We start from the raw sequence: 13,917 nt of genomic DNA on the forward strand, positions 1-13,917 counted from the left end.
ATAGTTTGAGCTAAATCTCGATCGTGACAAGCATAAAGGTCTGAAAAATATTCTACCCAGGCCTGTTTAGAGTCGGCATTTATTTGCAAGGACGCTTGTGAGTTGTGTGGCGCGATTGAGTAATAGCCCGATGGCTCCTGATTTTTTGGATGCAATATTTCGGAGCATTTCTTCACCATCTTGCTGGGCCTTCCTTGCCTTCTGCCAATTTTTGGATTTTGTTTATAATTGTCCATCTCTTATTGGTAGATTTTTAGTTAATCTAATAGCTCTGCGAAGAGCAGCTTTTTCCTGTTGGACTATTGGATCAAACGTATTTTTGTCTGAACTTCGGTTTTCTATTTTTGTTAAGTTCTGTTGCAAGAGTTAAAGAGCAGCAACGTAGAGCCCATCTACATGAGCTACAACTGATGTCTTAAATGCCTTGGATCTCAATCATGAGGCTAGGGGACCATCGCAATCGATTACGGCCACCTGTAACAATTAGTTTGGTGTCAAGCTTACAATCTATGGGGAAGAGAAGAGACATTCCATTCATGGTCACTGGTAGTTGGTCTTTTAACAGTAAAGTTCTCTATTATTGCAAACATGGATCTGTCAGTATAGAGGTAATTATTATTGCATGCTGATTCTGTCTACGCCACGTTGGTTCGGGGTATATCTCCCTCAACTGCTCCGTTAATCATTACGAGTTGTCTGTTCACCATCAATGATGTCCATCTGCAAGATGAAATGATGTTGCTTTTGCCCTTATGAGTCATGCAATGTAAGTTTAGATCACCTACTAAGAAGGTTGCTGTTAGCGTTGGGTCTGCAGTGATCAAATCAAGCAGAGATTCCATGTCACTAAAAAAGTTTTCCGCTACAGTGATTCCAATAGATTTACTAATGTGATTACCTCGGAACTGATGGAGATTCTAGCCAATTGCATGTATTTATTCAGCTCCGCCCATCTCCCTAATTTGCATCCTGTTGAGAGTTTTGTGGCTGCCATAGGTATTCCCTTTTCTTGGAGTTAGGCAGGTATGACTAGGATGGTGAAATAGTCCCATACGGGAGTCTAAACCAACCAAGTTTCCTGTAGCGCAATTATATCATATTGCTCAAGGGCGTGAAGATGTGTATTTAATAAATGGCTATAACCTCTATTATTCCAGCTGACTAATTTGAAGCACTGGGATGATTTAAATCTGGACACTAGCAATTTGAGATTCAGTCACATTTGATCGTGGTGAAGCATTGCAGTAAGATGAGTTTGAGATCGCCCGTATGCATGTTTTTGCATACATGTTATTTTGATATGTGAAGATTTCAATGTTATCTATGCTTGATGGATATTCATTATGCATTTTGGTCTCTAGTTCTGTCAGTTTAATAGGCTCATAGGAGAGAGAGAGAACCCAAGATCAAAAAGCGACTGTATGACCTGCCATATTGTTTTGAGCTCTATGCCCGACTGAATCCACAGTCTAGCTGCAGTGTGGTTAGGAACATAGAGAAACTCCACCTGGTTTATATCGAACAATGAGAGATCTTCTAAACTTGGGACATCACTGAAAATGTTCAGTATACATGTACTCTTAAGGTCGTAGGTAGGAAATGGTTTAGGTCTGCATTGAATAACTAGAGTGTGGAAGTGTAAATTAGGTTTATATTCATTGTTTGTTTTTATGTTTCCAGTTATTGTATTTGTCATTGGACTATCTTTGTTTGACTGTTCAGTTATTCGAGATTCTGACAAAGAATGGATAATTGATGGAGTTGCCAGAGATTGTTGTGTATGCTGGTTGTTTTTCTAACTGTGACAGGGTTTTGGAAAAATTGGTGAACAGATTTCTCAATTTCAATTCTCCTCTGCTCTAAGGTGAGGAACTTGTCATCAGGAGATTTATCCTCTGAGATCTTACATTTCTCATTACTTTTACTGAGTTTTTTGTGGAAACTGCATTTTTAGTTTTCTCATTTTCTATTTCATCCAATAGCTCATCCAAAGGTTCCTTTGGTTGTTTCCATCCCACATATTTTCTTTGGTTTCATTGAACCTGGCAACGTTTGTGTACTTTTTTGTGATCGCTATGCTGGCATTTGCAAGGCGATTTGTTTTTTGGCTTCAATATATTTTTTATAAACTGTTTTAGAGGCAGCTTGGTTATGTAAAGGGACTGACTTGATATTTTTTTCTCCTTTTTCTGATCTTGCTGAGCTGACTTTAGTCGTGATTTTTGAATTGGTTTAGTCCCCTTTTTTTACTGTTTTTTGTTACTCTTCTTTTGATTCCTTATTAGATGATTATTCAGTGGTTTTGATGGAGGTTACAGCTTTGGCGACATTAATTTCTACGCTGTTGGATGAAGTTAATTGTATCTCATCCTTATCAAAGTTCAGTACTTGAGCCACTATTGGATTAGTACGGTTCAGTGGAGATTTAGAACTCAACATTTGCTGGTTCATTTGGTAGCCAGACTATGGAATTGTTGTTGGTAGTCACTACAATGCAATCTTTAGGCTCAGTTCCTTGTGTTAACACTGGTTTCTCTGAATTAAAGGTATTTGAGGTTTAGTTGATTTGACATTGCGCTATGTTTTGTAAAAGAATCGTTTGTGTATTTATGTTTGCATCCATTATTTCATAGTTTGGTGAGAGATGACCGAGCTAGATTAATGGCCGTTAAGGTGGATTGTAACAGAAAATCTGAGCAAGGTGGAGGAGCTGACAGGTTATGAGAATTTTGAGGTATCGACTTTTTCTCAAGGAAGGTCGAGAGAACGAAATGGATAGAGCAGATGAATTGTGAGTTGCTGTTTCAAACATAATAGGAGACTGGAACAGTAACGAGTGTTGCTTTGAGATTTGCTGATCTGGGTGACGGGAGGATTACCACTAGGAGATCAAGTGGGAGTAGTACAGTGATCTGTGTTTGCCACCCGCTGAGGATTTCCTGTAGTAGAACCAGAACTATTCTGATCTCATTCTTTTACCAGTGAATTTATATTAATGAGATCATTTGTGGAGGTGGAGTTAGATATGCCGCTGTGTATTTGCGCTGTGACTGTAGTGCTTTGGGTTTGATTAAATTCACTGGCGCTCAGAGTATGGTTCACTAAAGCCTCAAAAGGTTGTTGCAAGGTTCGTTTCAACGATATTTGTTCCATGGTGGTGTCGCTAAGGTCTTGAACTGTGGGTATGGAAATTATCATCGGCAGATCACTAATCAGACGACGTGGCAGAGTTATTTGTGGGCAAGTCTCACACATGTCGCTTGTTTGAACGGCGGTATAGAGATTGCACTGGATAATCGTGGTTTGGTTACATCAGCTGAATAAAACAAGCGAATGTCAGAAGACATTGATTGCGCTCAAGAGTGAGTAGTAGTTTGGTCACCTTTTAGCCGCGTGCGTTTCAAACATTCCACTAGTTTGAGTATAGATTTTGGACGGTATAATCTGTTTTTAAAGTGTACAGAGTTTGCCGCCAGCACGCTGGCATACACTTAAGCGGGAAAGCGCAATTCAAGACGCAGATAAGAAGTAACATTATTATAGTTATTCTTGCGTTTAACTACAATCCGAACAAATGTTTTATAATGGCAAAAGGAGTTGCAACTTAATTAGAAGCAAGGGCATTAGTACGAATCGTACATGTGATTATGAAATGTTATGTACCCAACCACCCAGCCCAAACAGCCAAAGTCCTTTCCAAAGCCCTTCGCAAAGGCGTGCGTGCCTCCTCTGTTTTGTAGGGCCTGTGGGTACGTAGGAGGAGTCACTATTCATGTCTAAAACAGGAAATACAAAAGATATGTATTCAAATAGTGTTGCGTTCTTGTTCCCATATGTATATGCTTCCTTAAAAGTCCTTCTGTGTCCACAAGAGGATATGCATACCAAATGAAGTCTTTGGGGAGATGCTGGATCAATGAGCAGAGTGCACAGCCAAAACGGCCCTTTCCAAAGCCCTTTGCTAATGCGCGTGCACCCTCTGTTTTGTAGGGCCTGTTGGGTAAGTGGGAGGAGTCACTACATATTCACGTCAGATGCACCGACCGTATTTGCTATTGAGCTCCTCCTGACTTAACTGAAATCTGCCAACTGCTTTTATATTTCCAAGTTGAACGTGATTGTTCCCCAGCCACTACTATATTGTAACCCATATGAACTTTGCTTGTGTGGTAGACCTATTGGTTAACTAACCTATGCGTACTCTGTACACCATTTGGATACAAATTATCCCGACTCCTATGTATCTTTGCACCTCTAGTAATTTGAGTTTATGCTGTTTGTTTTGGCGCTTCCCATCCGACATATGCTGAATTGCCCACTTGCCGAGAGCTTATTCCATTATGTACTTGCCTCATCGAATATGTTGTACACTCCTGCTACTCTACACGTCATTTTGCCCTTGTCTGGTACAGTGCTTTATTAACTAAGCCCACTACCATTGCAACATTTAGATACACTATGTTGAGCCTAGCACGCACCAATAGCTCTAATCTGCCACCAACTGAGAGCACTCCCCCTTCCGCCCTCCTGCCCCCTTGCACTCAGCACATTATCAGTGGCATGCCCACTTCCACTGCGTTACCCCCTAACCCATATCTGAACTCACCTGCATTATGGTTGGAACATTTTGCAACCAAACCTACCCCTAACCAACTATGCCCTCTGCACCGCAGGAACTTCAGACTAGGTACCAGATTCTTTCGCGCAGCTCACGCTTACTGTCAATCGCACCTTACTACCACTACTGCGAAATCTCCCAATACTCCTGCCAACTTCACTCAGACACCGAAGTTACCAGTTATGAAGAACATCCCATCCAAAATTCCATCTATAAATAACATTAACAACTCTCCCACTGCCAAAGGTACATTGATCAAGGGTGCCCTTGTTAATCCCAGGTCCCTCCTTGCGCATGCGCTGGATATTGCAGACCTAATCGTAGCCCAAGACCTAGATTTTCTAGCCATTGCGGAGACCCGGTTACACACAGCAGCTGGCCCATTACAATCCCCTCGCCATCCCCAATGGCTATTCCATCAGTAGATGCGATCGAAATACTAACCAATCTAAAGGCGTAGGCTTCACCTTCATACAGAGACGTTCCCTTGGTCTCAGACTCATCCCCAATCAGCATATTCATTCAGCAGAGTTACTTTCTGTCAAACTACCTATCTCACCCAACCAAACCGCCATGCTGCACCTTATATACAGGCCTCCTGGACCTGTCTCTTCCTTTGCAGATGACATCACCTCCCTCCTAGCATCTAACACTAAACCTAATTCACAAATGATCCTACTAGGAGATTTTAATCTTTGTTTCCAAGATGCCAATGACCTTAAAGCCTTGGACATCGATAGCACATTATCTGATCTTCGCATTCAGGAACCTACTCAAAACAAGGGGAGAACCCTTGATTTGCTGGTCGATCTGAGCTGTAGCATCAACATAGTGTCTAAAATACCTTGCGCCTGGTCAGATCATCACACAAAAAACTTCAACATCAAAGCTAATAACCAATGCTCTTAACAGAACATTGCACCTTCCATCAGCTCGAGAAACAAAAGGGACATTATACAATGCCTCAATGTCGTTCACGGACCCCACAGTCCTAGTCGATACGTTCAATCAAACCATACTTACAGCCATGAATACCATTGCCCCAATTAAATTGCCGAAACCTAAACCCCGCGCACATCTCAACTCATGGTTCACGCCACACCTGAGAGCACTTCGCAAGGAAAAGAGAAACGGTGAAGCCTGCTGGAAAAGCCATCCTTCTGCTGCAAATAAGGACAGCCTTATCATAGCCTCCCCAAACTACAAAGAGGCAATTTTCCAAGCAGAAAGGCACATATAACCAGCGTATTCTGCAAGTGGAATCGAATACCAAAGAGATCTTTAAAATACTTAAAGAATTAGAATCACCATCAGCCCCACCTGACACCTGTATTAAAGACAGTACATGGTGCTCCAATATTCAAAAAGCACTCCTAGAGAAAATCTCCACTTTACAAACCAAAATGAATGCCAAAAAATGCAGTTTAGTGACTGACTCACAGCACAGCTTTCCCATCGGAAAAAACTGTACCTCATCCTCACATCCACAAACCTGTCAGCTTCTCGCCACTCTATTAAAGAGGTAGAAAACATCATCAATAAACTCAAACCATCCAATTGCCTGGGTGACACGTGCCCAGCCCCCATCATCAAGGAGGCTACCCACGAATTAGCACCTTTTATCACCACCCTCATTAACGCCTCATTCAACACAGGCACTGTCTTGGACAACCTGAAGGACGCCTGGGTCATCCCCCTCCTCAAAAAACCTTCCTTAGACCAGAGCACCCCTACTAATTACAGGCCCATCACCACCGTCCCCTTTTTACTTAAAATTCTGGATCGAGCTGCCTATCTGCAGATTCAGGAGTACCTTGAATTCACTAAACTCCTCGGCCTCAGACAATCTGGTTTCCGACCAAGGCACGAAACAGAAACTGCCCTTATCGATTTTGAAAACTCAAATTGAGGACCTCAAAAATGACGGCAAGCTGGCCCTCTTAGTATTACTAGATTTATCGGCAGCATTTGATCTGGTTGACCATGAAATCCTCTGCCATCATCTCAAGTCTGCAGTCCATTTTTCCGACAAAGCCACTACATGGATTAGATCCTTCTTGGCAAATAGATCTATGAGGGTCTTCTCCCCATCAGCTTCCGCTGAACCCTCGCCAGTCCTATGCGGGGTCCCTCAAGGATTGTTTGTTTCTCCTGCACTCTAACGTGTTCACGAAACCCACCTCGATATTCTTGATTATTTGGGCGTCAGCTATACTAATTACGTAGATGACGCCCAAATACTCATTCCTATCACAGGGGACCACATAGTTGACTCCAAAGCCCTAAATGATGTCCATCAGGTCATCCAGGCATGGATGGCTCAACACAAGCTCTGTTTTAACGACGATAAGACAGAGCTACTCATCCTGAGTTCCCACCACAGACTCAACAGATTAGATCCAGCTTTTAAATCCTTCATCATTGATAGCAACACCATCAAGGTATCCAATGACACTAAAACTTTAGGCATTTATCTCGACTCAACCTCATCTCTCACGAGACAAACTAATGCTGTAATTTCAGCATCAGCTTACACTTGCAAACTTATCACAGCATGTCGACCATTCCTTAACACAACCAACCGCACCATTATTGCTAGAACTCTCATCATGTCAAAACTTGACTATTGCAATGCGCTTTATCTAGGGACTAGTCAACAGAATCTAAGCAAGTTACAGGTAGCCCAAAACAACGCTATCAGGGCAGCACTAAATATTCCTAGGAACCAGCATATCTCTGACAGCAGACTCAGCTTTCACTGGCTCTCGGTCTAACAAAGAATCTCCCTCAAAACTCTTGCACTGACGCATAAATGCTTGGCCAACCAGGCTCCAAACTACCTAGCTAACCGGTTCATACCCCACACTTCCAGCCGCCTTCTTAGAGCAGCCCAAGCTCACTGTCTTTCTTTACCAAGGTTCAAGCTGCAGAAAGCTGGGGGGCCAGTTTCACGGTCCTTGCCACTAAATTGTGGAACTCGCTAATCCACTCAGATCTGAATCGTCCTTCCACGCGTTCAAGAACAAAGCTAAAATGTGGCTAATAGTGCAGGACACTCAAATCCGCCATCTGTCTCAATGACCTTAACAACCTACACTAATATTCTTTGATGCTTTCTGCTATTCTACATTGTTAGAATCACCTTGTAATTACCTGTAAATATCGTGTAAGTTTTCATGAAATTATTCTGTTCTCATTTGATGCATACTATGTAACTGTAACCTCAAGTAATGCGCCAGATGCCTTTGGGCCAGGCACACTATATAAATAAATAAAATACAAATCAAGTCTTTGTGGTGATGCTGGATCGAGTAGCAGAGTGCACAGCCAAAACAGCCCTTCGCAAATGCACGCGATTAGGTCATTAATTAACCTGCTAAGCAAATGAAAGACAATGTAGGCAAAGTGTATGTATTTAAATTCAGCTGGTTATTGTTTAAGCCATGGAACCTCAACTCATGTTATTTAGGAAGGCATAGATCTTCTCTTAGACGACAAGCTTTCCAATTCCACGTTGACCTATGTCCCCTACATCTCTCTAGCGCAAATGAGTTATGACTGATCAGTTTGCTTTCAAAATAAAGATGTTCTTGCTGTTTTCTGAACACAAGGGTCTGTCTTCGAAAAAGGGGTTATTTTCAGAAAACTGGTTTTCTTTCAAATTAAGCACCCATTTGGTTTTGCTGTGCATATTATATCTTTTACTTGAAGCTACATAACATTTTGAACTTTCAACATGCATACCCCTTTATACACTAATGTAAATGAAATTATTTTTGAGGCCCCATCTTCCCATTTATTTAATACTTTTCATATCTTGTAATGGGTTATATTTTCTGTGCAGAGGGCATTTTAGAGATACGTGCTAAGGGTTATAGCAGTCTGTAAACTTTGGTTCAGAGAAAGCTACTTGATTGAGACTTCCCTAGTATGTTAATTATCAAGCTGATAGCCATCTCCAACATCTCTTTTCAGGCAATTGCAGCAGGGGCCAAAGTTCCTGGTCCTTTCTTTCAGAAGTCTACCCCAGTGCCACCCATAACCCTCCTCTCACTCTGCACACACAATTCACCTTCGTCCAACCCTCACCTGGTGTTGAGTCAACTGCATAACTTCCATTTCAGAACAATGCTGAAACTCTAAATGGTTTTTCACATTGATATGAGGAACAGGAAAGCTAAAAGCTAGGGTGTAGGTTCCTCAACGGCCAACAAAGCTGCATGCACCATCCCTTTTGGCTTAGCGAAGCATGCTGACCATGAAAGAAAGGGGGTTGAGTGGCTGTAGGATGGGCCATCAAGTAACATTGCAATGTCATATTTTCAGCATCTCCAGCCCCTTACATCGTACTGGTCTCTGCCTGAGCTCCTTGAGTGCTTTGTGCAAAAGCTAAATCATGAAACCCGGGTAAAAGCAGGTTTGCAATATTGAATACATGTTAGGGTCTCTCATGGATTATATTGTATGCAGAAGGTGTGAACTTCTCGAGCCAGGAGGTAACGGCCTCACTCCTCCATGGCTATTTTCACTACAAGCGGGGGAGGTGGTACCTTTTTGGTCCATGGTGATATTTACTGATTCTTACCCTAATGTTCTACTTTTATACAATTTGGTATGATTTCCGGGAATTGTCAAATTGTTTTTGCGTCATTTTGAAGCTAGTTCCAACATCTATGAAGACACATGTGTTGGCCATGCCGACTTTCAGTTTTCTGGTAATTTTCTGCTGCCATGTGGGCCCTACATGCTGCCAGTTTGTTTTCCTAGAAGTTACGTGATATATCATATCCTAAATCATGATGCATTTCATCCTCGCACAGATTTAACATCTTCATAGATATTCTTCAGCGCAAACTATATTCAACTTTCAGCAGGGGACGTAGTGTAGGTTCTATTGCCCAAATTGTTTAAAACTTTAGTTCTTTGCTTTGTTTGCTTGCCGGCATTATTTTCCCAATGCCTCACAACCAGCAAATAAGTCTTTTCATGCTTCTCTAAGCAAGTGCATTATACTACTAAATGAATGTGACCGTTTTTTGTGGCATGAGCTCTAGGTCTGCAGTCGCATGCATTAAATAATGATGCCAACTACCGCCTCCTGGCTTGTAGTAGGACTCCCAATACAAAAGGCTGCTACAACATCACCTTTTGGAAATATTGCACTGTATTTCCTTTTAATACCTAACTTGTGTTGAGTTTTCTGGATTTCAATGTAAGCAAATGTCCAGTGTGTCAGCACACTCCCTTAGACATTTTTAGATCATAGTTTATCTTGCTGCCATTCCCCTTACTCAGTATTAGCTACTGAGTGACCAGCCCTCTAAACCCTCTTTTGTATCACACGTTTACGATTATTTGTATTCTGCCACTTTACAAAAGGAATTGAAGTGTTTGGAACCTCTCAACGTCTGTTGGCATCAAAATGTGTGCCCTTCTGGCAAATACATGTTCGTGTGCTCTGATATCCCCTTGAACTGGCAGGAGATTCTAATTAGTCACTGTGGAGGTGCATCCCTTGCAGGAGAACTGTTGTTACATCCAAGTACTTTTTTAAAACTTTTCTTGGCTTAATCAAATACACTTTAATTGTTGATCCAGAACATATGCACTAACCTATTTTTCCCTTAACCCATAGGGTTTCATGACTTATTCACTCATTCAACTTTTTCGAGTAAAATGGCTTGCTTTTTTTTGTCGATAGGCTGTTTTTTTCTATAGTGCTGTGATGTTTCCTAGCCCCTGTTATGATCTTCGCATGTCATCGAGAGCACTGCGTCCTCGTCTGTGATCCAGTTTATGCTATACATGGAAAATGATTACTCCTCCAGCAACCTTTAATTTAATTTGGTGGCTGGGATTGCACAAACACATTGCAATATTCTACTGAAGAAAACTGCTTTGGTAATAAGGTTTACTTCGATTTTTTTTTCTCCAATGTATTTGGGTTTCTTTTTCCTTTTATTAAAGGTGTTTGCCCTACATATACCCTTCCTCCCTTTTACAGACTCTGTGATGTGTTTTTAAAAAAATGTATTTTCGTTATAGATCATTTTCCTCAATGCTACTGGGATCAACCGTATTGCCAAAATCTTTTTCAGGCAAGGTTTCCCAATATTACTGGCTGAAAAAAATCTTCCCGGATTAAATAGTAATAACTTTTTTTGTTTTGTTTTTATTTTCAGACTGTATCGGAAGCCTTCAGAGAAGCAAATCTGGCTGCATCCTTTGGCAAAGCCATCAACTTTTAGAAGATAATCATTTGTACATAGATATCCAATGAAACAGTTAGTTACATTGTGGGATGAGCGATTGTAAGGGATGGGAATGTACGGGATTTAACATTTTTTTTGTCTTAAACTATTTAATAAACAACATTTTAAAAAGCGGTTTTGAAATGGAACTGATCTGCAAAACAAGTCTGCACTAAGTGCATGTAGATGTCTTCTCGCAGGGGTAAAATCTCGAAATTGTTTCTGCATGCATCGAATGTTTCTTTATACCATACATGGCTTCATTGTAAGCTGAAACCGAACATACATTCAAAGTTGTGCAATGCTGGAAAACAACCTCCAATGCTAGGGCATTCTCTCCGATGCATTTAGTCACAAAGGAGTCAACCGGTTCAAAACTATATTCATTGATTTAACCTTATTGTGCCAATCTAAAAAAGAAATCCAAAGTGCTTTTTGAAATAAAAAAAAAGGGCCTCTTTGAACATTTGTGTTTTTACACCTAATAACGAAGTTGTTGCTTCTGTGTGACAGGAACGCAAACAATGTGCGATCAGGTGCAAACTTAAAATTGTCACCTCTATGTTGCGCAACAAAAACGTAATTAAGCTGAAACACAGATGAACTAGAACAATGTAAAACTAACAATGTGACAAGTTATGTAATTCAAAAAATATGAAACCGAGCTGCCGACACGTGTTTCGACCCTAAACAACAGGTCGTTTTCAAGGCAAAACTGTTATAAATGCAAAATAAAAATCATAGTATCATTTACACATCATACATATGGTTGAAAGAAAATAGGTCAAATTGCAACAATAGTTGGATCAAAATATAAAAGGAAGGGATGGGCCAGAGGCCATCAGGAGAAAACAATTGCGAAGAAAAATACATTTGAAAAAAAACCATACAATAGAAATGAAAATACCATGTTGGCAATATATGATAAAAAAAAAGGTGTTTCCATTGGATATCGAACATTCAACAGCCAGAATCCAAAGATGAGATATCCCAAAATTGAAACCATACAGGGGGAACAAAACATATAGAACAAACAATGAGCTAAATATCGTATTACTCATAATGCACTCTTTGCACATATGGTGCCATACATGAGACAAGTTGTATCTCTTAGAAGAAAAAGAAAAGGAAAGGAGTGTGTTGCCAGAATCCAAAAAGTCCATCCCTTAGACACCTGAGAAACTTTCTCATGCAGTGATCACGAGTTTCCTGGGTACCAGATTCACCAAACAGTTGTATGAGTGGTTCAAAAAGTTGAAAAAGGCAAGTAGATTACTGTGTGATAAGGACAGGGTATATCGTCAAAACTTGACAATGCGCAGCCCGTCGTGGCCAAACAAATTAAAGTAAATACGAGGATTGCCTGTCCAACAGTAGTATGGCATCTATATGCTGCGTGGCAAGGAAACGCTAGATTAGAAAGTATTCTGTAGAAAGAACCAAAACGTGTCACAATACGGAGGGTATTATAGCTAAAATTAAGTACATTGGCTATAGCGAGGGATTTACCTTGATCATCAGTCGTGGGGGTTAGAATACACTGGGTCAATCCCAACTACGAAATTTTCAAGCGATTGCTGCAATAGGTAAACAGAAATGCTGTGACGAGATCTAGATAAACAGAATGGTCTGACACGAACGGGCTGACTGACGCGCCGTGTTCACACAGGAGAAAATTAATGTCTGCAAATATACACGAGAGGGTTTGTACCTGCAAATACTAGGGTTGGATCCCATGGAAAGCTGTGTTGCAGGGTATGCGTGGTATTAGATGTACGCGGTTCATTACTTCTGCTTAATAAAGAAAAGGACCTAAAAGCGCCTCATGTGACAAAATGACGCGCGCGTAGTAAGTCCAATTACGATGCAGAAGCGGGTGGACATAAAATTTGTCAACGAAACAGATGGCACGCTTACATGAGCTCAATCTAGATGGGTTGTAACTATGTGTTATATTTCAAACCCAAAGGTGAAGGCAAAGCTTTCTCTAGTATTGCATTGTGTTAATAAAGGGTGCTGGGTTGAGAAAAGCATTAATATGCACCATCAGTTAAAGGGTGCACGCAGAACAATTAGAGTGTTGAAACAAATGTATATATAGGTGGTGATGAAACTCTAAGCTATAATTGCGGGAACAATCGCGGTGCAGATTGGACAGCTGGGATGTGACAACCACTCCAAAGAAGGTGTGACCGCAAAGTTTATATATATGAAAAGCTATGTGCAGAAATATTCACACAAAAAAAGCAGAAAGGAATATTTGGTCATAAAAGGCCACACACCAGTTGGATATAAACATGGGTAATGAAAAATACAGCACATGGGGGGGAGTTATGAACCAACATTGGCAAAATCTACTAAAGAAATACACTAAGTTCTGTATCAGTGTTAAGTTCCAGGCTGGTGCAACGACGTTTAGCAATGGTCCGTGCCTCAAGCTGTCGTAGTAGCAGTTGGCGATCACCGCCTCTCGGATGAGAATGCGCTTGTAGTAGTCCAATGAACTTGAGGTCATTTACTGAATCCAATCGGTGATGTCGTTGCCAATGCACAGCAAGTGGCAGTTTGGGATCTTGGCTCTTCAGATGAGAAAAATGCTCACGGATGCCGACTTGCAACTCTCTAATGGTAGAGCCTACATATACCTTCTGGCATATGCATAGTATAGCGTATACTATATATTTGGATTTGCAGTTGATGAAGTCGGAAATCTGGATTGTGAGACCTTGGTGACATCTAAAGACATTTTGATTTAAAGAGAATCTGCAAGAATTGCAAGAACCACACTTAAAAAAGCCCAAAGGTTTAGGCGGAAGCCATGTCAAGGACTGTTTATGAGCAGGCTTTGGTTGGAGGAACGAGGGACAAAGTTGGTTGCGCAAAGTTTTATTGCGCGTAAAAATGAGTTTGGGTGTTTTGGAAATGTAAGGCTGCAAATCAGAATCAAGACCCAGCAAATGCCAATACTTGTTCAATAGTTGGTAAAGCATGTTGTTATCTTGTGAATATTTTGTAATGAACCGAATATTGTCAGATTGATAGCGGTTT

General features: G+C 40.9%; 1 protein-coding gene across 1 annotated transcript in view; it reads left to right on the plus strand.

Moving 5' to 3' along the window:
- DLD (dihydrolipoamide dehydrogenase) overlaps positions 1–11,004 on the plus strand; it is a 644,498-nt gene extending 633,494 nt beyond the window's left edge. The window contains exon 14 of the mRNA XM_069629155.1: positions 10,801–11,004. Coding sequence (XP_069485256.1) covers positions 10,801–10,866 — 66 coding nt within the window. The 3' untranslated portion in view covers positions 10,867–11,004. The remainder of the gene's footprint in view (positions 1–10,800) is intronic.
- Positions 11,005–13,917: the final 2,913 nt, after the last annotated feature.

Source organism: Ambystoma mexicanum, chromosome 12, assembly GCF_040938575.1.
Source record: "Ambystoma mexicanum isolate Mex_15411 chromosome 12, UKY_AmexF1_1, whole genome shotgun sequence".
Classification (NCBI taxonomy): domain Eukaryota; kingdom Metazoa; phylum Chordata; class Amphibia; order Caudata; family Ambystomatidae; genus Ambystoma; species Ambystoma mexicanum.